The 26045-nt window shown below is 44.7% G+C and overlaps 1 protein-coding gene across 1 annotated transcript in view; it reads right to left on the bottom strand.

Annotated features, from left to right (window-relative positions):
- The window catches only part of LOC126456191 (brachyurin-like), a 67307-nt gene extending 42085 nt beyond the window's left edge, over window positions 1–25222 (bottom strand). Inside the window, exons 1-4 of the mRNA XM_050091945.1 lie at window positions 25178–25222; window positions 16073–16148; window positions 7571–7712; window positions 851–1029 (exon numbers count right to left, since the gene is read on the bottom strand). Coding sequence (XP_049947902.1) covers window positions 851–1029; window positions 7571–7712; window positions 16073–16148; window positions 25178–25222 — 442 coding nt within the window. The remainder of the gene's footprint in view (window positions 1–850; window positions 1030–7570; window positions 7713–16072; window positions 16149–25177) is intronic.
- Window positions 25223–26045: the final 823 nt, after the last annotated feature.

Genomic DNA, 26045 nt, shown 5'->3' on the forward strand with positions numbered 1-26045 from the left:
GTTGGACAGAATTTGATACAACATCCCTCAGATGGACTCAAACAGCTCTGTCAATCAATCCCAAGCCGAATAAATGCCTAAATGAGGACCAGAGGTGGGCTAATGCAATATTAACTTGCTCAATTTATGAAGCTCTTCCTCTTGAATAAGTCATTCACTTTTTCTGAAGGTGTAATCATTTGTTTGTCTGCACCAGTACTTCACCTCTACCGATTTCCGTGCCAATCGGACGATTGCTTCGTGGTGAATCCTTTCTGTTTGCTTAGAGTGTATTTCAGTACCCGCCAGGTTAGCCGAGAGCGCTAAATTGCTGCTTTGTGGACTCGGGTAGGCGCGCCGGTCCCAGATCGAATCCACCCAGCGGATTAACGATGTGGGCCAGTGTGCAGGCCACCCTGGATGTGGTTTTTAGGTGGTTTTCCACATCCCCCTAGGTGAATACCGGGATGGTCCCCACGTCCCGCCTCAGTTACACGATTCGCAGACATCTGAACACATTTGCACTATTCCATGGATTACACTCGACGCAGACAGCTGAGGTACACTGGGTATGGGGTGGCGGCAGGAAGGGCATCCAGCAACCCCTTAACATTAACATTGCCAAATCCGTACCTAAGCACGCCGACCCTGCCCAACCGCGGGATAAGGACGCAAGCGATAGATAGATAGATAGATAGAGTGTATTTCAGTACACGAAAGGCCAAACAAACCTTCGATACTCAATGTCACTCGTAGGTACATTTTACTTTCGTTGTGTCCTAGGGCAGTGCCTCGAGGCTTGGCAACTAACAGTTTGGGATGGTTCCACATAATGCGGCTGCATCATCAACAGGTGCGTCCGTGTACTCACCCGTGATGGTGATGGGCTGCGACCACCTGACGAGGCCGACGTCATAGAAGGCAGCGTTGTCGTCCGGCGTGTAGAAGCCGCTGTGCCTGACGGTGTCAGTCGTCGCGAACGACTGGCTGTTGTCTCCTGAGGTGGGGCGCGAGTACGTCGAGCCCAGCAGCACAGTGAAGTAGCTGCCGCTGCAAGGTGGCATCGTCAGAACACGCATGCTGCTCTCCGCGGGATCACGAGCCACTAATTATGTATTTGTTTATGCTTAGGTTCATAATGACAAACAGTACTACATATTCTAATGGAACAGCTCCACTTTACTCGACGTGCCATTATAGTACGAGGACTAACCATAAATGTGAAATATCACTTGGAAAAAATTGTTACATAATTAATACTTGTTTGTTAGCCTGTATATGTCTGCAGTCGTTATACACATTGAAACCCCGTGCCTGTAGTACGACTTATACGATCTTCTGGACTGACCTGACACATCTCTGTCATTTCCTCTGCTGTCGAAAACTGCACGGTACTTCTTTTTATCAATGGGCTTCGTCATTTAGTTTTGGGCTCTCTAGCGGCGTTCCACGGTGCTGTGGCGCAGTGACTTCCTTGAGTTTCGTACAAAAAATTGACTACCTAACTTTTTCCGGCAAGGTAATTAAAACTTAATGGTTAATTCTCGTAGTGTACAATAGCATTTCCACCGCTTATACTCCATTCATGGATTGTATGTGGGAAAAGACTCTGAGCACTATGGGACTTAACATCTGAGGTCATCAGTCCCCTAGAACTTAGAACTACTTAAACCTAACTAACCGAAGGACATCACACACATCCATACCCGAGGCAGGATTCGAACCTGCGACCTTAGCGGTCGCGCGGTTCCAGACTGAAGCACCTAGAACCGATCGGCCACGGTGGCCGGCGCACCCCTCTGTATGAACCCAAAATTCTCTACTCGTAATTTAATGACCTTCGTGCGAAACGTACACTATGTAACAAAATGACACCGACAAATATCGAAGTAGTACAAGGGATATTCCGAGGAACAAATTAAGGATATGAACCCATGTCCAGAAACTTCGCCTAACGACGCTACAGAGCGATGAGGTATTAAGGATTAACATCTGCCCCTAAGCTACCCCTAACGCAATACTGTTGCGGCGGACATGTACACGTTAAACGCCATTTAACGATATGGATAATTTTAGGATAACATGGCATAATATTTGTACGTACTTTTATCGTGGCACACGGAGCTTATTCCAGTCCATATTCTCATCCATCATACGTTGTAGGCCTCACGCTTTTGTGTAGCACGAGTAATACATGAGAAAAAAGAAGTTTTTAAGCAACACGTTGTACTCCGTATTATAGATGTTGAAAGGATTCCTTAGCCTTTTAGACTTAATACTGTAAACTGTGCTACAGACGAATGTTGAAAATTAGATGTACGGATATGGTAAGGAATGAAGAGGATCTCCGTGGAATCAGCGAAGAAAGGAATATGTGGCAAAAACATTGACGAGAAGAAGGGAAAGATGATAAGACGTCTTCTGAGATATCAGGGAATAATTTCCATGGTACCAACGCGAGCCGTAGAGGGTAAAACTGTAGAGGAAGACAGAGATAGAAAATAATTGAGGACGTAGATTGCTACTCTGAGATGAATTCGTGGCTGGCCGCATCCACGGATCTAGGTAAGTAGTGTAGTGTACAACGAAAAAGAATAGTATGCAAACGCAAAAGATACCCAGAAAATTGTGATTACTCCACTTTTACTGTGATATAGGAATAGTGTATATGGAGATACTGAAGTGAACGTCAATGCTGTTGCCGAAGTCCTGTTTCATTGCTCTGTCTTCAGTCCCATTTCTGTTGATCCTCCAAGTGCCCTGATACTATCTTTCAAAAGCCTCCATCCTTCAAAAGCGAAGCACAGCGCCCCCCGCCCCCCTTCCCTATCATCTCGAAGCTATCCCCGCGGTACAAACAGTGTTGGACAAAAATATGGAAATACAAGCTTCAACACATGTTTAGATGATAGCCAAGCCTCCAGGCTGCGCTGTTGTATTTGACCAGAAACAGCACACTGTGCAACGTTCTCAGTACTTTGCAAGTGTCAGTAGTGGTCAGAACAGTATCTGCGTGGTTGTAGGTGCATTATGCCGGAGCTAAGTGATCTAGAACGTGGGCAAATTGTTGGTGCTCATGTCATGTCCCAATTTTGCCTGAGCTTAGCAAGCATTGGTGTAGTATAACTCTAGGGGACGATGAAAAGCGAAGACCCTTCTTTGTAACCTGATGAAATCGTTCAGTAATTGATACTGTATACACTGTTGAACTTTTGCACAATAGTTTGGGAGAGAGCAACTGGTGATGTACTCGTGAGTGAATTGAACGCCATTGTTGGGGAATGAATAGAAGGAAGGTTAAAGGGAGAATGTGGGACGAGAGAGGAGAAAAACTATTTGAACTCTGCAATAAATTTCAGATGTTAATAGCGAATAACTCTGTTCAAGGATCACAAGAGTAGGGGGTATACTCGGAAAAGACCAAGAGACACGGGAAGTTTCCTGCGCTCGTGGTCAGACAGAGATTTCGAAATCAGTTATTGAATTTTAAGGCCTACCCATGTTCGGCTATGGACTCAGATCACAACTTAGTAATGATCAAGACTGCAGTGATACAGAATTGTACAGAAGATCAGTATGGCATGAAGTGGGATACTAAAGTACTAAGGAATGATGAGATGCGTTTCAAGTTCACTAATGACGTGGATCTGCGATGACTAATATCACTGTAGGCAGTCCAGTTGAAGAGAAGTGGACATCTCTAAAAAGGACACTCACAGACTTTGGACAGTCAGACATAGGTATAGCAAAGGTAACTCCGAAGAGACTTTGGGTAACAGAGGAAGTACTTCAGTCCATCGACGACCGGACGAAGTAAAGAAATGTTCAGGGAAAGACAACGATACACCAATCAATATAAAACACTTAGAAATGAAATGCAGGGCAGCCAAGGCGAAATGGCTACCAAAAATGAGAAGAAATTAAAAAAGGAAACGATAGTCGGAAGGACTTACTAAACATATAGAAAAGTCAAAACAACCTTCCATGAGATTAGAAGCATGGGTGGTAACATTAAGGGTGCAATGAGAATTCCACTGTTAAATGCAAAGGAGAGAGCGGATAGATGGAAAGAGTGCATTGGAGGCCTCTATAAGGGGTGGGCGAAGCTGATGACGTGATAGAAGAAATTGGAGTCGATAAAGAAGACATAGGGGATCTAATATTACAGACGGAATTTAAAATAGCTCTGGAAGACCTGAAGTCAAGAAGGGGTAGATAGCGTATCATCGGAATTTCTAAAAATATTTATGGAGATAGCAGCCAAACGACTATTCAAGGTTGTGTAGAATCTATGAGACCGGGAACGTACCATCAGACTCCCGAAAAAATAACACCGACCCAATTCCAAAGATAGCAAAGGCAGACAGGGGCGAAAACTACCGCGCAATCAGCTTAGCATCTCGTGTACTCAAGCTGCTGACAACAATAATATGCAGAAGAGTGGCAAAGGAAAATGAGATTCTGTTGGATGACAATCAGTTTGGGTTTAAGAAAGATAAAGGAGCCAGAGAGGCAGTTTTCACTTGGCGCTCGATGATGGAACTAACACTGAAACGAAGTCAAGATACGGTCATAGCATTTGCCGATCTAGAAAAAGCACTAGGCAATGTTAAATAGTGGGAGATATTCGAAATTTTGAGAAAATAGGAGTGACGTGCATGGAAAGATGAGTGATGTATAATATGTACGAGAACCAAGAGGGAACAATGAGACTGAATGACCATGAACTGAGTGCTCAGATTGAAAAGGGTGTAAGACAGGGATGAAGCCTCTCGCGACTAGTGTTCTATCTATAGAATTATGAAGCAATGACGGAAATGAAAGAATGGTCCATCAATTCGGTTAAAATTCATGATGAAAGAATAATCAGCAGCAGTTAGAGTTGACGGTAAATTGAGTTCATGGTTCAGAGTAGTTTCAGGGGTAAGAAAAGGCTGCAACCTGTCTCCACTGTTGTTCATATTATTTATGGATCATATGTTGGAAACAATAGACTGGCTGGGTGAGATTAAGGTATGTGAACACAAAATAAGCAGTCTTGCATATGAGGATGACTTAGTTGTGGTGGCAGATTCGATTGAAAGTTTGCAAAGTAATATTTCAGAGCTAGATCAGAAATGTAAGGACTATGGTATGAAGATTAGCATCTCGAAAACGAAAGTAATGTCAGTGGGGAAGAGATATAAACGGATTGAGTGCCAAATAGGAGGAACAAAGTTAAAACAGGTGGACGGTTTCAAGTACTTAGGATGCATATTCTCACAGGATGGCAACATAGTGAAAGAACTGGAAGCGAGGCGTTGCAAAGCTAATGTAGTGAGCGCTCAGCTACGATGTACTCTCTTCTGCAAGAAGGAAGTCAGTACTAAGACTAAGTTATCTGTGCACCGTTCACTCTTTCGACCAACTTCGTTACATGGGAGCGAAAGCTGGATGGATTCAGGTTACCTTATCAATAAGGTTGAGGTTACGGTTATGAAAGTAGCTAGGATGATTGCAGGTACTAGTAGATGGGAACAATGGCAGGAGGGTGTCCACAATGAGGAAATCAAAGAAAAACTGGGAATGAACTCTATAGATGTAGCAGTCAGGGCGAACAGGCTTAGATGGTGGGGTCATGTTACACGCATTGGAGAAGCAAGGTTACCCAAGAGACTCATGTGTTCAACAGTAGAGGGTAGGAGGAGTAGGAGTAGACCAAGGAGAAGGTACCTGGATTCGGTTAAGAATGATTTTGAAGTAACAGGCTTAACATCAGAAGAGGCACCAATGTTAGCACTGAATAGGGGATCATGGAAGAATTTTATAAGGGGTACAATGCTTCAGACTGAACGCTGAAAGGCATAATCAGTCTGCGAGGTGCCGGGGCTAGCAGTGTATTTAACACTAAATTCTAGAATCTACACATGTAAATGATGCTATAAGCCCCCCCTATTCTAACTCCGACTTTTGCTGTTGCTCAAGGATTAAAAAATATATGCGAACTGACTGTAATCAACCCTGCAAGTGGAGTAGAAAAGAGTTTGGCACCTGCAATAATTTAATTTGATAAATAAGTTAAATAAAGGAAGGTTTCATTAACGTAGTGAGAAATGATGGGTTGCTCTACCGATTAACAGAATGAAAGTTCTGTCCAAAATAACAATATGATTTATTAAGACTAAACACAAAATAATAAACAAAAACACATGAAACATTTATAATACATCAAATTGGCTCAAATTGGATACACAAACAAACGCTGTGAAGGTGAAGTTGTCCCTAAACTAGATTGTGAGGTTTATGACGAAGTGGTATGTGGAGCCAATTCCTTGCCACTCAAATCTTAAGAGAGACAGACAGCTAACCCAACATTAATTGCTGCTACTCAAGACAGAACAAAGTTAGAAAAAGACGAACAGGCGCACTCTGCTGAGCTCTGATTATCACCTAGGAAAATCCCTATCTGCCGGTGCTGCGGACATACATTACCAAACTGTCTTCTTAACTGCCAGAACACGATCTGGCGTACCGGAGGCGATGGCTGGTTGCTTCGACGTCCTCGACCGAAAGGCAAGAGCCGACTACCTAGAGCACCCGTACAGGCCGAACACACAACATTCCCGCCCCCACGACAGTGGCCGTGGTTAAACGTTCCAATCAGCAACTCGAAAACCGGCGGAAAATTCCACTCCATTGCTGGAGCACTACCATTCCACCAATGGAGATTCTTGGCGCCAATTTTTGCGCTGATTTTGCTACGTCACGGAGCTATGCCCTGAGCCAGTCAATCACAGTTACTAATTTGCAGAAAGCGCGGGAATTTTCCCGCCACAACTGCCTGGGTACACAAGTCATTCCCACGCCTCGCTGGTAGCCCGCCAGAAAGTGTTTTCGCTAAGATTCTGCGAAGTAACGGAACCTCTAGCCCAGCTGCTACTTCAGACCCCTCCGGGCGTGTCTTTTGACAATGTCGGCGTCTGCAAAGCATTCACTCGACTTCCTCACACCCGTCGGCTTAACCCTTTCCAGATCAGGAGAGCCCGCCTGTCACTGGACCACCCGGGTGACGAGAGACTCTGCGTGGGAAGTCCGCGTGTGAAGGAATAGCAACTTTTCACCGCATGCAATTAGAGACGAAAATCGTAAAATAGAAATATGAGAGGGGGCTCATGCCACCTATCAAGTCTTAAATGATGATGATGATGATGATGAGAATATCAGTGATAAGATTCGCTAGTGCCATTTCTATCCTTGGTGAAAGTGACGAAGAAATACAGATTCTGTGGAATGGAAATAACAGCCTAATGAATGCGGAAAATGGATTGAGAGTAAACTGGAGGAAGACGAATGTAGTAGTGACAAGCAGTGGAAATGAGAATAGCGAAACACATTACATCAAAATTGGTCACGAAGTAGATGAAAGTAAGGAATCCTTCGAAGCAAAATCACCCATGACGGACGAAGCAAGGAGGATATACAAAGCAAAGTGGTCATTCCTGGCCAAGAGAGGTCTACCGGTATGAAACACAGGCCTTAATTTTGAGTATAAAATTTCTGAGAATATTCGTGAAGAAAATATAAAAAAATAAAGAAAAATGTGTGTACTTACGCGTCGACGCAGTGCGCAGCGGTGAGGACGGCGGTGGTGGAGATGAGGGAGCCGCCGCAGAAGCCGGAGCCGTCGATCATGAGGCCCGCCTGGAAGGGGAACTGGCCCTCCGCAGCGTCGGAGCCTCCAACGATGCGACCCCCTGCTGGCAGAGCGAGTCTCAGTGTGGGCAAGGCAAGTGTCAGTGCAGAACACACCAGTACCTTGTAACCTGTCCGAAATGTACTAGCAGTTGCAAGTATGAGCCACTTCCAGCTGTATAACGGAATGACAACAGTGAAAAATTGTACTGGTCCGAGAGTCTAAACCGGATTTCCCGCTTTACGCGAGCAGTCGCGGTCGCTTTAACCTCAGCCACCCGACCACGTCTCATGGCTAGACCCAGTACACATTCGGAGGAACACAGGCACTGCAATTTCGTACTGCTTGTTTTGTCAATATGATAGGTTGCAGCCTATAATGACTACAATGATGACGAAGCGTATCAACATTTACCCTATCTTCCGGTTTTGTGAGATTTATGTGCTCGATTCCATGTCAACGATTGGGTAGCATGGGAATTTACTGATTTGCCTCAATTAGTTAACTACACTACTGGCCATTAAAATTGGTACACCACGAAGATGACGTGCTACAGACGCGAAATTTAACCGACAGGAAGAAGATGTTGGGATATGCAAATGATTAGCTTTTTAGAGCATTCACATAAGGCTGGTGCCGGTGGCGACACCTACAACATGGTGACATGAGGAAAGTTTCCAACCGATTTCTCATACACAAACAGCACTTGACCGGCATTGCCTGGTGAAACGTTGTTGTGATGCCTCGTGTAAGGAGGAGAAATGCGTACCATCACGTTTCCGACTTTGATAAAGGTCGGATTGTAGCCTATCGCGATTGCGGTTTATCGTATCGCGACATTGCTGCTCGCGTTGGTCGAGATCCAATGACTGTTAGCTGAATATGGAATCGGTGGGTTCAGGAGGGTAATACGGAACGCCGTGCTGGATCCCAACGGCCTCGTATCACTAGCAATCGAGATGACAGGCATCTCATCCGCATGGCTGTAACGGATCGTGCAACCACGTCTCGATCCCTGAGTCAACAGATGAGGACGTTTGCAAGACAACAACTATCTGCACGAACAGTTCGACGACGTTTGCAGGAGCATGGACTATCAGCTCGGAGACCATGGCTGCGGTTACCCTTGACGCTGCATCACAGGCAGGAGCGCCTGCGATGGTGTTCTCAACGACGAACCTGGGTGCAGGAATGGAAAAACGTCATTTTTTCGGATGAATCCAGGTTCTGTTTACAGCATCATGATGGTTGCATTCGTGTTTGGAGGTATAGGAGTGAACGCACATAGGAAGCGTGTATTCGTCACCGCCATACTGGCGTATCACCCGGCGTGATGATATGGGGTGCCATTGGTTATACGTCTCGGCCAGCTCTTGTTCGCGTTGACGGCACTTTGAACAGTGGACGTTACATTTCAGATGTGTTACAACCCGTGGCGCTACCCTTCATTCGATCCCTGCGAAACCCTACATTTAAGCAGAATAATGCACGACCGCATGTTGCAGGTCCTGTACGGGCCTTTTTAGATACAGAAAATGTTCGACTGCTGCCCTGGCCAGCACATTCTCCAGATCTCTCAGCAATTGAGAGTGTCTGGTCAATGGTGGTCGAGCAACTGGCTCGTCACAATGCAGCTGTGACTACTCTTGATGAACTGTGGTATCGTGTTGAAGCTGCATGGGCAGCTGTACCTGTACACGCCATCCAAGCCGTGTTTGACTCAATGCCCAGGCGTATCAAGGCCGTTATTACGGCCAGAGGTGGGTGTTCTGGGTACTGATTTCTCAGGATCAATGAACCGAAATTGCGTGAAAATGTAATCACATGTTAGTTCTAGTATAATATATTTGTCCAATGAATACCCGCTTATCATCTGCATTTCTTCTTGGTGTAGCACTTTTAATGGCCAGTAGTGTATATAAACGATTTGGGAGACAATCTGAGCAGCCGTCTTCGCTTGTTTTCAGATGACACTGTCGTTTATCGACTAATATTGTCATCAGAAGATCAAAACAAACTGCAAAACGATTTAGAAAAAAATATCTGAATGATGCGAAAAGTGGCAGTTGACCCTAAATAACCAAAAGTGTGAGATCCACATGAGTGCTAAAAGGAACTTGTTAAACTTCGGTTACACGATAAGTCAGTCTAATCAAAAAGCCGTAAATTTAAATACCTAGGTATTACAATTACGAACAACTTAAAATGAAAAGAACACATAGAAAATGTTGTGGGAAGGCAAACCAAAGGCTGCACTTATTGGCAGGACACTTAGAAAATGTAACAGACTTACTAAGTATACTGCCTACAATACACTTGTCCTTCCTGTTTTAGAATACTGCTGAGCGGTGTGGGATCCTTACCAGGTGGGACTGACGGAGTACATCGAAACAGTTCAAAGAAATGTTTTGTATTATCGCGAAATATGGGAGAGAGTGTCACAGAAATGATAGAGGATTTGGACTGGAAATCATTAAGAGAAAGGCGTTTTTCGTTGCGAAGGAATCTTCTCACGAATTTTCAATCACAACTTTCTCCTCCTAATGCGAAAATATTTTGTTGACACCGACCTACATAGGGCGACACGATCACCACGATAAAATAAGGGAAATCAGAACTCGTACGGAAAGATATAGGTGTTCATTCTTTTCGCGTGCGATACGAGATTGGAATAATAGAGAATTGTGAAGGTTGTTCGATGAATCCTCTGCCAGGCACTTAAATGTGATTTGCAGAGTATCCATGTAGATGTAGATGTAGACAAGGTGTCACGCTTGTTCGCGAACACGTCACTGAAGGTTTAGTCAACGATACGGCACCGAACACAGCTACTTCATTTTTTAGTGGTGACCACCATGCTACTAAGGCGATCGTAATATTAGAGTTTAAGGCACCGACTACTAGAATTGGTCAAACGCTTTGATGGTAGCTCATTTCATCCCATCTGATGCTACAGCGCCAATGGAAGCATCTCTCAGTGCCAGTTGATCTTGATTATTGGACGGACGATGGAATGAAAGTTCGAGTTTAACTTGCACTAGACACATTGGGCTTTAAGGGTAGAACATAACTGTAGAGAGAAATAAGGAAATTCAAGTAGAATAATTCATACACACATCAAAAAAATATTTCATCACCCCAGTTCCCAGAAATCCTGAAGATAGACGTTGGCTGTTGATACTGTATCACAGACATAGTCCCTTTGACTGTTTAGAGATGTCACTAAACCCGCCCAAAGATGTAAGCAACCATGCCTGAGCAGCGCCTATTAGACGCGGGGGATTCGACAGCCGATCAGTTCCAGTCACTCCACCAGGAAGGAGGTACATGACACGTGTTGTCTGTAGTTCAACCATGCCTAGATGGTCAACACCGCGGTTCGATAGCGTCCACATTGTTACTTTGTGTCAGGAAGGGCTTTCAACAAGGTAAGTGTCCAGGCATCTTTGAGCGAACCAAAGCGATGTTTTTCGGACATGGAGAAGGTACAGAGAGACAAAAACTGCCAAAGACATCCCTCGCTCAGGCCGCCCAAGGGCTACTTTTGCAGTGGATGACCGCTGCCTACGGATTATGGCTCGGAGGAACCTTCACAGCAACTCCATCATCTTGAATAACGCTTTTTGTGCAGCCATAGGACGTCGTGTTACGACTCAAACTGTTCGCAATGTCTGCATGATGCGCAACTTCACTCCCAACGTCAAGGGCGAGGTCCATCTATGCAGCCACCGTGCAACGCGGTACAGATGGGTCCAACAACATACCGAATGGACCGCTCAGGATTGGCATCATGTTCTCTTCAACGATGAGTGTCGCATATGCTTTCAACCAGACAATCGTCGTAGACGTGTTTGGAGGCAACCCGGTCAGGCTAAACGCCTTAGACACACCGTCCAGTGAGTGCAGCAAGATGGAGGTTCCCTGCTGTTTTGGGGTGGCATTATGTGGGGCCGATGTACGACGCTGATGGTCATGGAAGCCGCCGTAACGGCTGTACGATAAGTGAATGCCATCCTCCGACCGACAGTGTAACCATATCGGCAGCATATTAAGGAGACATTCGTCTTCATGGACAACAATTCGCGCCCCATCGTGCACATCTTGTGAGTCACTTCCATCAGGATAACGATATCGCTCGAATAGAGTGGCCAGCATGTTCTCCAGAATGAACCCTATCGATCATGCCAGGGGTAGATTGAAGAGGACTGTTTATGGACGACGTGACCCACCAACCACTCTGAGGAGCAAGGAGTAGGACAATCTGGACCAACAGTGCCTTTATGAACTTGTGGATAGTATGCCACGACGAATACAGGCATGCATCAATGCAAGAGGACGTGTTACTGGGTATTAGAGATATCGGTGTGTACAGCAATCTGGTCCACCACCTCTGAAGGTCCCGCTGTATGGTGGTACAACATGCAATGTGTGGTTTTCATGAGCAATAAAAAGGTCGGAAATGATGTTTATGTCGATCTCTGTACAGGTTCCGGAGCTCTCATAACCGATGTAATGCAAAACTTTTTTCGATGTATGTTGATCTTAACACTGGTCTTCGCGAGTGCGAATCCAGTGCCTTACTAAGTGCTCCATGTCACGAGATTCATCTACATGGAAGATATGCTAGTAGTCAGTTCGACTTTCTTAAAAAACATGTAGATATTGTCGATGCTAAGCGAGCATAACTTTGTTTGCTTTGTTTCCTAGAGCATTGCTAATATGTAATGAAAAGCTTGTTACTATTAGTAAGTGCGGTAAGTACTAATGACTCAAAATTTTTTGCTGTGTTCTCAGTATCAGTTGAGGTATCGCGTCATGCATATTGCTCGATCAACTTTCTCGGTTCGTAGACAAGATACAACCCTCTACTGATAGAGGGCTCCGAATTGTAGAGTGTAACAGGGCGGTGTGTAAAGTAACTATGTCACTGCTGTACTACGTGACACCCAGAAAACGGAAAATACGAATTCGAAGAGTTCTTCCACATGTGGAGCACCGTCTTCTTAAGCCAGATCGCACAAGTGCCCTGTGACATCTGCAACAGGCGACGCCTTGGGGTCACTGGTATCGATCGTCCTCCTTGCAGATCCGACTTGACCTCATCCGATTTTCTTCTGTTTGCAAAACTTAAAGCACACCTTAGAGGACTTCACTTTGATATTGATGAAGTGGTGCAACCAGACGTGAGGTTATCGTTCCGTTATGAAACAGGCCTCTCGTTGAGAGAAATGTGTCCGTCGCTAGGGTGACTACGCTGAGAAACAAGTTCGTAGCCATGAAGAACATTGTTGAATGTTAATAAAATTTGTTTCTGTGCGGCCGGCCCCGGCGGAGGTTCGAGTCCTCCCTCGGGCATGGGTGTGTGTGTTTGTCCTTAGGATAATTCAGGTTAAGGAGGGTGTAAGCTTAGGGACTGATGACCTTAGCAGTTAAGTCCCATAAGATTTCACACACATTTGAACATTTCTAAAATTTGTTTACTTTAATTATTTTACAGAGTTTTCCCATAAAAAATTCAGAGACTTTCCAGTACGCCCTCATAAATAAAAAACTTGTAACACCATCGAGAATGATTATTTATAATTGTGTGAAATGAAATAAAATTTGTTAACACTTTATATTATCGTACGTGACGCTGTACCACATTTCTCGTCATTCGTTCTTCTAATCTGGAACGTACGTTCCTTAAGTCTTTTCGTTTATTCTCTTCTTCTAATGCATTCCCGTGCATGCCAACTGGTTCTTTCGCATTCAGTTTTCTTTCTCAGTTCCAGATATCAAATGCAGCGTGTTTTCAGTAATTTATAATTCCCGTTTATTCTGAATAATCCTGACATCAGTTACTGTCGGTCATGACCGACGAGGTCGCAGTGAAAGCTATGTTTTAGTCTGGGAAGAAATAATGCATATTCATGGTCTGTTTAATACTGTTATATCCTAGCCAGTAATGCCACCCGAGCCCGCTGCCAAAAGGTTGGCAGCATCAACGTCCGGACGCCGTCCGCATAAGCAGCGCCAGCGAGACAGGAAATCGCCGCAAGTCTGCGCGCGCCACCGCTGGCTTCTGGTTTCTTAAGCGCTGGAGTCGCGAGCGCTAGGACAGTTCTGTATTCGCCGATCAGTTGTATACTCGCCACCGAATTGTGTACTTGCTAGTCAGTCGTGTGTTCATCGCAGCAGAGTTGTTGTTTGTCGTCAGCCGACGCTGACCTAGCCGCTCCGACTCGAACTAGACAGATTTCTGTAGACACGGAGTTCGCTATTGTGTTGCTGTATCTTCGTTAATAAAGATAAGTACCGACTTTTATTTAATCAGAGTGTTTGGGTTTTCATCTTTCTGTTCACTGTTCCAGCGGACCGGTCGGCCCGCTATTAAAAGTGTGGCGGTGACTTCGTAAGCCGTTTCTACAGCGAATTGTTTGTCGCTACGAACACCGCCACAAAAAATACATACATTGGTTTCACAAAAACTGGTTAAACGTAAATTATTTAGTAAAGTTCAAGGGCAGGCCTATAAGAAACTACAATACATACACTGCTGGCCAAAGGTCGGCCAGAACTATTAGATGATGAGACAATAACACAGGGTGGCGCACGAAATGTGCTACCATTTTGTTTTAAATATAAACTTTATTGTCAATACAATCTGAAGGGAACATATACTACAATGAAGAGCCGTCCATGGAGATTTGTTCTAACTCAGCACATGCTCAATATGTCCACCATTTCGTTTCCTAACTTCCTTCAAAGGGACACTGAAGTTAGTGATTACCCTACGGCACATGCCTTTCGTAATTTCACAGCAAGCTTGAAGAATAAGTCTTCTGAGCTCCATTAAATCTCGTGGACGTTTCGGGAAATTTTTTTCCTTTAGGTGCCGCCAAAGAAAAAAGTCACATGGGTTGATGTCTGGACTATTGAGGGGGGGGGGGGGGAGGGGGGGCAATTTTGTCCGTCATTGAAGCGACCTGGAAACCTGAGTGAAATGATCCGCATGTCGAAATGCTCGTGTAAAAACTCCAACACAGTGTTTGCAATATGTGGCCTTGCTCCATCTTGCATGAACGACTGCGTGTTGAAGGGCAAGGCAGTAGCAAGAAGCTGTGGAATGAAGCTATTGCGAAGCATGCTCAAATAACGCTCGCTGTTCACAGTTTCTTAAAAAAAAAAGGGTCCAATAAGTCCGTGACTCGAAATTGCTGCCCACGCTGAAACCCTCGGAACATAATGTTGTCGTTCATGAAGCACTTGTGGGTTTTCAGTGGCCCAAAAGCGTACATTTTGTTTGTTAACCACACCGTCTAAATGAAAATGCGCCTCGTCTGAAAATCAAACGTTGTTGAGAGTTTCTTCCCTATCCTCCGCTCACGGAGCAAACAGTAGTCTCTGCTGCTTGTGTTCTTCAGTGAGCTTCTGTGCACAGGTCATCTTGTATGGGTACATATGGAGGTCACTTTTAAGAATGAACGGAGCGTCTGGATATTCCCAGTTGCACTGCTGCCTTTCTACACGATTTCCCGGGACTTCTCTGTACAGCATCTCGTACCGCTTCAATATTCTCCGGCGAAAAAACAGGCTTAGGCCGAGGTCGCTTCGATTCCAATACTTTTCCTTCCTGTACAAATTTATCGTACAACCTGTGGATGGTCTTCTTGCAAGGGACCCATCGTGTGTTAAACTGTTGTCGAAAACGTCTCTGAGTCACAACAATGCTTTTCGTTTCATGAAAAAGTAACACAATTGCCGATCCTTGCTGTGTCGTCAGTCTTCCATTGTCAGCCATTGCTGCTTACTAGTCTCCTACAGCCAGTATCGTGAATTACACGTCATTTCGTAACTCATTTGTTTTTGCAAGCTCTTCTGGTACTGCTGTAGAGATCCTAGCGGGATATCTAATGCGCGTCGTAAATTGTGAAAGAAACAATTGGTAACACATTTCGTGCGCCAGCCTGTATAATAACTACTACGCCTTGAAATTATAAGGAAAATACATCACTGCAAATTTCACGTTGTTCCCTGAAAAAAAGAGCAAGAAATGGTTTTTCACAGAAAGAAAGAGAGACATTTGAATTGTATAGGTGCTGTAATCTAAATATTTAGGAGTAGTTGGAAAACCTATCTCGTATCAGGTAGAAGCGGTATTCGAATCATCGTCTGGCGTAACTGATTTTTGGCTTCTGTGATTTACATAAATCACTTTAGGCAGAGCGCCACTTCTCTAGAAACCTCGACTTCGATGAAATAATCAAATATGCCTCCAAGTATATGATTAAATCTTGCAGAAATAATTTTTATCAGCTGTGAGGCAGCGTATCTAGATGCCTAGAGATAACTGCACGAGACAAGGTGTGAACCACGTTATGTGCGAAAAGTGTTTTGTTACCTGGGGCCTTCCTGGCAGCAGAAAAAGTGTTTTGTTACCTGGGGCCTTCCTGGCAGCAGAAAACGGGAGCTTCCTGGGACGTGCATTTGCCTCCAGTCTCCTGGCGTCAGAGGCCTGCAACGCAAGAGTTGTCGGTCAGCACAGGACACTGCAGGTAATCCACAAAAAACAATCTTCTCTCTCTCGCTGTGCAAATAATCCACAAAAACAATCTTCTTTCTCTCACTGTGCAATGTGATCTTCGTCTGTTCGTAACAGGTGCAAACACGTTGTTCCATTAGGAGTCTTTCGCAGGTAACTAACTTATGAGTGTTCCAATATATTGTGGTCGAATTCGTAAGAGGCTACACTGTTTTCCATTATATACTTAGACATCATTAAACGCTAATAGCTCAGAAGAAAGGAGAACAATTGAGGCGAAAATGGTAGTGTTGTGTACATAGCCTGCATCTCGTGGTCGTGCGGTAGCGTTCTCGCTTCCCACGCCCGGGTTCCCGGGTTCGATTCCCGGCGGGGTCAGGGATTTTCTCTGCCTCGTGATGGCTGGGTGTTGTGTGCTGTCCTTAGGTTAGTTAGGTTTAAGTAGTTCTAAGTTCTAGGGGACTGATGAGCATAGATGTTAAGTCCCATAGTGCTCAGAGCCATTTGAACCATTTTTTTGTTGTGTACCTAGTTCCGCGTAGTCAGTGCGTACACAACTTTCCCACTAGAGCGCGCCCCGCTAAGCACAACAGCGCAGGTGCAGCACTAGTCCATCTCCGCACTACGAGATGGCACTGCCTTAGAGACGGACCAAATTCTGCTTCCGCCGATCCGTGTATTAATATGTAACGCAGCCAATGAGATTGCTGCTATCGTAGAACCTTTTCTCCTCACGGATCACACTCACGCAGTAATACCTGAACGCGCAAGGTATTATAACGAATGTACAGACCTCCGATTAGTCAGTCTGCATTTGTCTGCACCAGTCTGTACCAATCTGCATTAGTCTGTACCAGCCTATAGTCAAGTTTCAGTCTGCACCTAAGAAGATTATCATATTCCTGTACATAGCCATGAAGATAAATGTATAGACACTTTGTCAATTGTCAGAGATATGTGAGAATAAGATTAACGTACCAAGACCAAAGGAACTTCATATTGTCAATTGTAAATAGCATCCAGAATCAAGTTACATAATGTCTATGCTTTTTATTATTTTAATAAATGTGTGTGAAAATTAATCAAGTTCTGTTTCAAGTTGGTCACTGTCAATCTGTTACTCTAAGCGTGCAAGTGGCGTTTCTATCGTCTGACCTAACGGCAGAAGATAAACACGCCACAATAAGACCACGAGACATATTGCTGACACTCGCCTACTTCGTTAGAGCGACAAGTCAAATAATCTAATGGTGTGTGTACCGAAGGTCTTACAGTGCGCACACCACAGGTAGTTTCTGCGATTCGGTTCCAAGAAATTACTTCATGCAAACCAGCATCTTGGCAACAAAATGGTTCAAATGGCTCTGAGAACTATGGGACTTAACAGCTGTGGTCATCAGTCCCCTAGAACTTAGAACTACTTAAACCTAACTAACCTAAGGACATCACACACATCCATGCCCGAGGCAGGATTCGAACCTGCGAACGTAGCAGTCGCGCGGTTCCGGACTGCGCGCCTAGAACCGCGAGACCACCGCGGCCGGCAGAGTCTTGGCAACAATCTTTCCATATATGTACATAGCAGATAGTTTGAAAGTACAGTGGCTGTTGGTACTGAGACACTGCGAGAGGAAACTGTTCAAAAACCAAGTTATTCAAAAGACGAAATATTAGTTATTCGACGAAATAATACAGAGAAAGATTTCAAGATTGACGCCATATCAGACGCAGATATGGTTCAATTCCTTCTGTAATTTACAAAAGTTATTAGCAAATTATAGTTACTGGTTCTAAATGTGGAAGTTTCGGTAAGGACACAAGAATTTAAGACAGTAATATGTTCAGAAGTAAAGCTGTGAGTACCGGGCGTGAGTCGTGCTTCGGTAGCTCAGTTGGTAGAGCACTTGCCCGTGTAAGGCAAAGGTCCCGAGTTCGAGTCTCGGTCGGGCACACAGTTTTAATCTGCCAGGAAGTTTAATATGTTCAGTACTTTATAACACATATTGTTTAGCGACCTTTATTTCCAAACTTAGGTAAAATTAGATCTATTCGGAATAAATTAATCTCCACTGAATAATGAAATGTGAGTCAGTTTCAGTGATTGCCAATACTTAACTACCTCGAATACAATTTCCTATCTTGAATTTCATGCAGAGCTAAATGAGAGGCCAATATGCCAGCAAGCTGGACATCATAGAGTAAACGGCAGAAACAGTGTAGGGCCATAAACTGTAGGGAATCAGTCCTCCCCCCTCCCACCCCACACCGCTTCGCCGAATAGTCAAGGGTTTGTTTTACTCGATTGAGAGCGCCATGAAAACGCTGTAAAACCAGATCTCGTAGATGCTTCAGATTAGATGCCAGCTGTCCCCAGAAAGCTTCCTTTAAAATATTTCATTGACCAGCATTAATTAGGACATACTATAGAGTGCACAGGGAGATTTCAGAAGTCACTCTTCCCTTGCACCATCCATAAATGGAACGAGCAGAGACCGAATTACCAAGTTCAACGTTATGTATCCTATACCATGGACCTGGTGGTGGTTTGGAGAGTATGGATGTAGGTGTAGATCGTATGAATGATTCGTGTTCTTTGTTAAAAGGAACTAAATAGCCATCTTGATCTAATGTTACAACTTTCCGTCTGAGCACTTCGCTGCAATCGGTATGCAACCCAGTGTGACTCATATGGATATACGAGCACCGACATATAGACAACGTGTTATTATGGCCTTAGAACGAAAACTTTTTGATCGCTATTGTACATTATAATATTAGTTTCATAGAGTAAATCTTATATACACTCCTGAAAATTGACATAAGAACACCGTGAATTCATTGTCCCAGGAAGGGGAAACTTTATTGACACATTCCTGGGGTCAGATACATCACATGATCACACTGACAGAACCACAGGCACATAGACACAGGCAACAGAGCATGCACAATGTCGGCACTAGTACAGTGTATATCCACCTTTCGCAGCAATGCAGGCTGCTATTCTCCCATGGAGACGATCGTAGAGATGCTGGATGTAGTCCTGTGGAACGGCTTGCCATGCCATTTCCACCTGGCGCCTCAGTTGGACCAGCGTTCGTGCTGGACGTGCAGACCGCGTGAGACGACGCTTCATCCAGTCCCAAACATGCTCAATGGGGGACAGATCCGGAGATCTTGCTGGCCAGGGTAGTTGACTTACACCTTCTAGAGCACGTTGGGTGGCACGGGATACATGCGGACGTGCATTGTCCTGTTGGAACAGCAAGTTCCCTTGCCGGTCTAGGAATGGTAGAACGATGGGTTCAATGACGGTTTGGATGTACCGTGCACTATTCAGTGTCCCCTCGACGATCACCAGTGGTGTACGGCCAGTGTAGGAGATCGCTCCCCACACCATGATGCCGGGTGTTGGCCCTGTGTGCCTTGGTCGTATGCAGTCCTGATTGCGACGCTCACCTGCACGGCGCCAAACACGCATACGACCATCATTGGCACCAAGGCAGAAGCGACTCTCATCGCTGAAGACGACACGTCTCCATTCGTCCCTCCATTCACGCCTGTCGCGACACCACTGGAGGCGGGCTGCACGATGTTGGGGCGTGAGCGGAAGACGGCCTAACGGTGTGCGGGACCGTAGCCCAGCTTCATGGAGACGGTTGCGAATGGTCCTCGCCGATACCCCAGGAGCAACAGTGTCCCTAATTTGCTGGGAAGTGGCGGTGCGGTCCCCTACAGCACTGCGTAGGATCCTACGGTCTTGGCGTGCATCCGGGCGTCGCTGCGGTCCGGTCCCAGGTCGACGGGCACGTGCACCTTCCGCCGACCACTGGCGACAACATCGATGTACTGTGGAGACCTCACGCCCCACGTGTTGAGCAATTCGGCGGTACGTCCACCCGGCCTCCCGCATGCCCACTATACGCCCTCGCTCAAAGTCCGTCAACTGCACATACGGTTCACGTCCACGCTGTCGCGGCATGCTACCAGTGTTAAAGACTGCGATGGAGCTCCGTATGCCACGGCAAACTGGCTGACACTGACGGCGGCGGTGCACAAATGCTGCGCAGCTAGCGCCATTCGACGGCCAACACCGCGGTTCCTGGTGTGTCCGCTGTTCCGTGCGTGTGATCATTGCTTGTACAGCCCTCTCGCAGTGTCCGGAGCAAGTATGGTGGGTCTGACACACCGGTGTCAATGTGTTCTTTTTTCCATTTCCAGGAGTGTATATCATTATAGTTTATCCTTGTTCCTTCTTTTCCTGATATGATGATTGTTTTAATTTGTGCTCTAGTATTAACAACAGGGGGTATTTATAAAACAGGGCCAGATTTCAAGGTCGTCTCAAATTAAAGTAGCTTTTACTGATAGGATGATTGTTTTAATTTGTGCTCTAACACTAGCCACAGGGGCACACATTAACACTGACAGGTCTCCCTACCCGCTCACCTCGAAACTCCACATTGAGAGATTCAAAACCACACTTGAACAAAACAGACACAAGAAACGAGCGGAAGCGCGTTAGAAAGAAAAAAAAAATTATCGCTTACTGAATATGCGCTGTTCATACAGTGAAATTATCGCATGAAGCCTGACTTTAACGCTACTAATTCTTTACTGCTGACTGTATTAGCGACAAATTATCCAAAGAGTAGTTACATATACCACTAAATATACCTACAAAAATATGTCATTGTATGACACATTCTTCAGGAGATGCGACGCCAAATACTGAGACGCGTGAAAAAACTAGCACATCATTTATGTCGTTTTAATTTATTACCCCTTTCCTACTAACTACTATACTTTAACGACTTGCCGCTCTGCATTCATGAAGGTGGAAAGCTAGTTCGTTTTGGTAATGATACAAGTATAGTAATCACACTGAAAAACAAGAATCAGCCAAGGACAATGTAAATAATGTATTTCAGAAAATTATTAAGCGATTCTTTGCAAATGGACTTTCATTAAATTTTAATGAAACACAGTACGTGTAGTTCTGTAAAGTAAATGGTATAACACCATTAATAATTATAAAGCAAGAACAGATGTCTGTAGGTTACACAGTGCAATCCAAAATTTTTGAATGTGTGCATTGATGAGAGATTGAACTGGAAGAAGCAGACTGATGAAACACTTGTGTTTAGCTACTTACGTTGTTAGGGTTATTGGAAATTTTGGTGATAAACGTATCAGTAAATTAGTTTACTATGCCAGTTTTCACTTGCTACTTTCTTATGGTATCACATTTTGGGATTATTCATCAGTAAGGAAAAATACAGGGCTATTACAAATGATTGAAGCGATTTCATAAATTCACTGTAGCTCCATTCATTGACATATGGTCACGACACACTACAGATATGTAGAAAAACTCATAAAGTTTTGTTCGGCTGAAGCCGCACTTCAGGTTTCTGCAGCCAGAGCGCTCGAGAGCGCAGTGAGACAAAATGGCGACAGGAGCCGAGAAAGCGTATGTCGTGCTTGAAATGCACTCACATCAGTCAGTCATAACAGTGCAACGACACTTCAGGACGAAGTTCAACAAAGATCCACCAACTGCTAACTCCATTCGGCGATGGTATGCGCAGTTTAAAGCTTCTGGATGCCTCTGTAAGGGGAAATCAACGGGTCGGCCTGCAGTGAGCGAAGAAACGGTTGAACGCGTGCGGGCAAGTTTCACGCGTAGCCCGCGGAAGTCGACGAATAAAGCAAGCAGGGAGCTAAACGTACCACAGCCGACGGTTTGGAAAATCATACGGAAAAGGCTAAAGCAGAAGCCTTACCGTTTACAATTGCTACAAGCCCTGACACCCGATGACAAAGTCAAACGCTTTGAATTTTCGGCGCGGTTGCAACAGCTCGTGGAAGAGGATGCGTTCAGTGCGAAACTTGTTTTCAGTGATGAAGCAACATTTTTTCTTAATGGTGAAGTGAACAGACACAATATGCGAATCTGGGCAGTAGAGAATCCTCACGCATTCGTGCAGCAAATTCGCAATTCACCAAAAGTTAACGTGTTTTGTGCAATCTCACGGTTTAAAGTTTACGGCCCCTTTTTCATCTGCGAAAAAAACGTTACAGGACACGTGTATCTGGACATGCTGGAAAATTGGCTCATGCCACAACTGGAGACCGACAGCGCCGACTTCATCTTTCAACAGGTTGGTGCTCCACCGCACTTCCATCATGATGTTCGGCATTTCTTAAACAGGAGATTGGAAAACCGATGGATCGGTCGTGGTGAAGATCATGATCAGCAATTCGTGTCATGGCCTCCACGGTCTCTCGACTTAACCCCATGCGATTTCTTTCTGTGGGGTTATGTGAAAGATTCAGTGTTTAAACCTCCTCTACCAAGAAACGTGCCAGAACTGCGAGCTCGCATCAACGATGCTTTCGAACTCATTGATGGGGACATGCTGCGCCGAGTGTGGGAGGAACTTGATTATCGGCTTGATGTCTGCCGAATCACTAAAGTGGCACATATCGAACATTTGTGAATGCCTAAAAAAATCGCTTAAATCATTTGTAATAACCCTGTAGTGTTCATTGAATAAAAGCTTGCAATCAGAATAATAGCTGGAACCCAGCCAAGATCATCTTGCAGGCACTTATTTAAGGAACTAGGGATACTCACAGTATATATATATATATATATATATATATATATATATATATATATATAAACAAAGATGATGTGACTTACCAAATGAAAGTGCTGGCAGGTCGACAGACACACAAACATACACACAAAATTTAAGCTTTCGCATCAAACTGTTGCCTCATCAGGAAAGAGGGAAGGAGAGGGAAAGACGAAAGGATGTGGGTTTTAAGGGAGAGGGTAAGGAGTCATTCCAATCCCGGGAGCGGAAAGACTTACCTTAGGGGGTAAAAAAGGAAAAAAGGACGGGTATACACTCGCATACACACACATATCCATCCACACACACACACACACACACACATACATATATATATATATATATATATATATATATATATATATATATATATGTGTGTGTGTGTGTGTGTGTGTGTGTAACTGTATAACCGTGGGTACCGCCGTGGTGCATAGCTACTGTCTCATAACTGCACTTTGTTTGGCGACAATGATTTTTAATATGTTGCTCTGATTCTTATGTCAATGCCCTTGCCGCAGTGGTGACACCAGTTCCCATCAGATTATGGAAGCTAAGCGCTGTGGGGCTGGGCTACTTAAACGGGTGACTGTCAGGGTCTGCCGGGTCGAATTGGCAAGCTTGGTGCACTCAGCCCTTCTGAGGCCAGTTGAGGAGCTACTTGGCTGAGAAGTAGCGGTTCTGGTCACGAAAACTGACAACAGCCGGGAGAGAGGTGTGCTAACCACACGCCCACCCATATTCGCATCCCGTGACGCCTGTTGTCTGAGAATGACACGGCAGTCGTCGGTACCTTTAGACCTTCCAAGCCCTGCTCAGACGGAGTTTCTGATTCTCATTCTTATTGAGGCTGATGGACTGAGCGACGATTAACAAAAATAAGTGATATAATTGGTACGCTTAAAATTTCGCCTTTGTGTTGTTGTAGTGAGGAAAATACTTTTCAGGCCTTTTCCTATTTCACATATGCAGATGTTTTTACGTTTTAAGAATAAAACATTTTGCTTCTCATGCCGACTACAATCTTTGTTTCTGAAAGTAATTACTAAAGAGCATATTTCCCTGTTCTGGATATCCGGGTAATTGGTTCATGTGGGTTCAGTACGAAAAGACAATGTAAGACAAGTACCTGGCGCAGTTGTTACATTGGTTACTGCTGCTAAAATGGCGGGTTATCAAGATTTAAGTGAGTTTGAACATGGTGCTATAGTCGGCGCATGAGCGATGGGACACAGCATCCCCGAGGTAGCGATGAAATGGGCACTTCTCCTTTTCACGAGTTTATAGTGAATATCAGGAATCCCGTAAAACATCAAATCTCGGACAACGCTACGGCCGGAAAAAGATACTGCAAGAATGTGGCCAACGACAACTGAAGAGAATCGTTCAGTGTGACAGAAGTGCAACTCTTTCGCAAATTGCTGCAGATTTCAATGCTGGGCCATCAACAAGTGTCAGTATGCGAACTATTCAACGAACCATCACTGATATGGGCTTTCGGAGCCGATGTCCCACACTTGAACCTTGATGACTGCACGACTCAAATCTTTACGCCTCACCTGGGCCCGTCAGCACTGACATTGGACCGTTGATTATTGGAAACATTATGCCTGGTCGGACGAGTCTCGTTTCAAATTGTATCGAGCGGATGGACTTGGACGGGCGTGGAGACAACCTCATGACTCCATGCATGTCAGCAGGGTCTGTTCAAGCTGGTGGAGGCCCTTTAATGGTGTGGGGTGTATGTAGTTGGAGTGATATGGGACCCATGATACGTCTACATATGACTCTGACAAGTGACACGTACGTAAGCATCCAGTATGATCACTTGCATCTATTTATGTCCATTGTGCATTCCGACGAACTTGGACAATTTCAGGGGGACAATGCGACATCCCACACGTCCTGGATTGCTACAGACTAGCTCCAGGAACGCTCTTCTGAGTTTAAACACTTCCGCTGGCCACCAAACGCCACAGACATTAACATTATTGAGCATATCTGGGATGCCTTGCAACGTGCTGTTCAGAAGAGCTCGCCACCCCTTCGTACTCTTACGGATTTATGGACAGCTCTTCAAGATTCATGGTGTCATTTCCTTCCGGCACTACTTCAGACATTAGTTGTGTCCATGCCACGACGTGTTGCGGCACTTCTGCGTGCTCGCATGGGCACTACACGATATTAGGCAGGTGAAGCAGTTTTTTTCACTCTTCATTATATATGAGGACTGTTTACAGCTTATGGATGGAGAAATGATATAAGAACAAAAGAAAGTGTGCATTAAACACTTAATTTGCCGTCCTCAACAGACAGCGACTGCAGAACAGTTAGACATGACGGGCTCGTTGTCGCGGCACTCACCAGGACAAGAGCTGCCACGAGCGCGAGAACAGGCGTCGTCTTCATGGCTGCGGCGACTGCACGGGTCGGGCGCGCCGTTAGCTTTATATAGGTGAGTGCCGAATCGCAAATCTCTTTACCCAGATGGCTGGCCTTCGGTAAAAACCCGCCAACAACAACAGATACTATTGAGTAGATACTTGAGAAATACGAGGATCTTGAAAACGTCTTCAAGCATCTTAACACATTGATTAGTTACACCGATGTTGCAACACATGATAAGAAAGACGAAAGGTTCATTTGCTCATTCCTATGACAAGCACATGACGCACTTTCTGTACGGTGTGCCAGTCGCACAACAAAAATGTTGAGGTAGAAGTAAAGCGTCAAATTAAGTCCGTACTGCATTATTTCAGTTAAACGTTTACTTTACACACCATTTTGAGGATCAGATTTATCACAACCAACTGAAATTTAGATTATTTGAACCCGTTACTCGGAGCTACACACATGGCATAGATGAACTTCCGTTTCTAGCGTCTCAATAGGCCTAATCTCCACTGTCCCCTCTCCTGACTGCTAGGTACGTTGTTTAAAAAATGCCATGAAACTCAGAAACTTGCATGAGATGTTCCACAAAGTGCAAATATTCCGTTAACGATATGAACAATTATGTTACTAGGCAGAAATTTCTGTGATTACCAACAATACGAAGAAATAATAACTTTGCTTGAACTGGACTTTAAAGTTACGTGGTTTCTTTAAAAATTAAGCTACACATTATTATCGCAGACCAAGTAACTTCTGTTGAATGCTGCACTAGACTCTAAAGTGACACATACATACATGACACTACTTTTCATATAATCACCAACTCTCGGTAAACAAC

Source organism: Schistocerca serialis, chromosome 2 (genome assembly GCF_023864345.2).
Source record: "Schistocerca serialis cubense isolate TAMUIC-IGC-003099 chromosome 2, iqSchSeri2.2, whole genome shotgun sequence".
In the NCBI taxonomy this organism is placed as follows: domain Eukaryota; kingdom Metazoa; phylum Arthropoda; class Insecta; order Orthoptera; family Acrididae; genus Schistocerca; species Schistocerca serialis.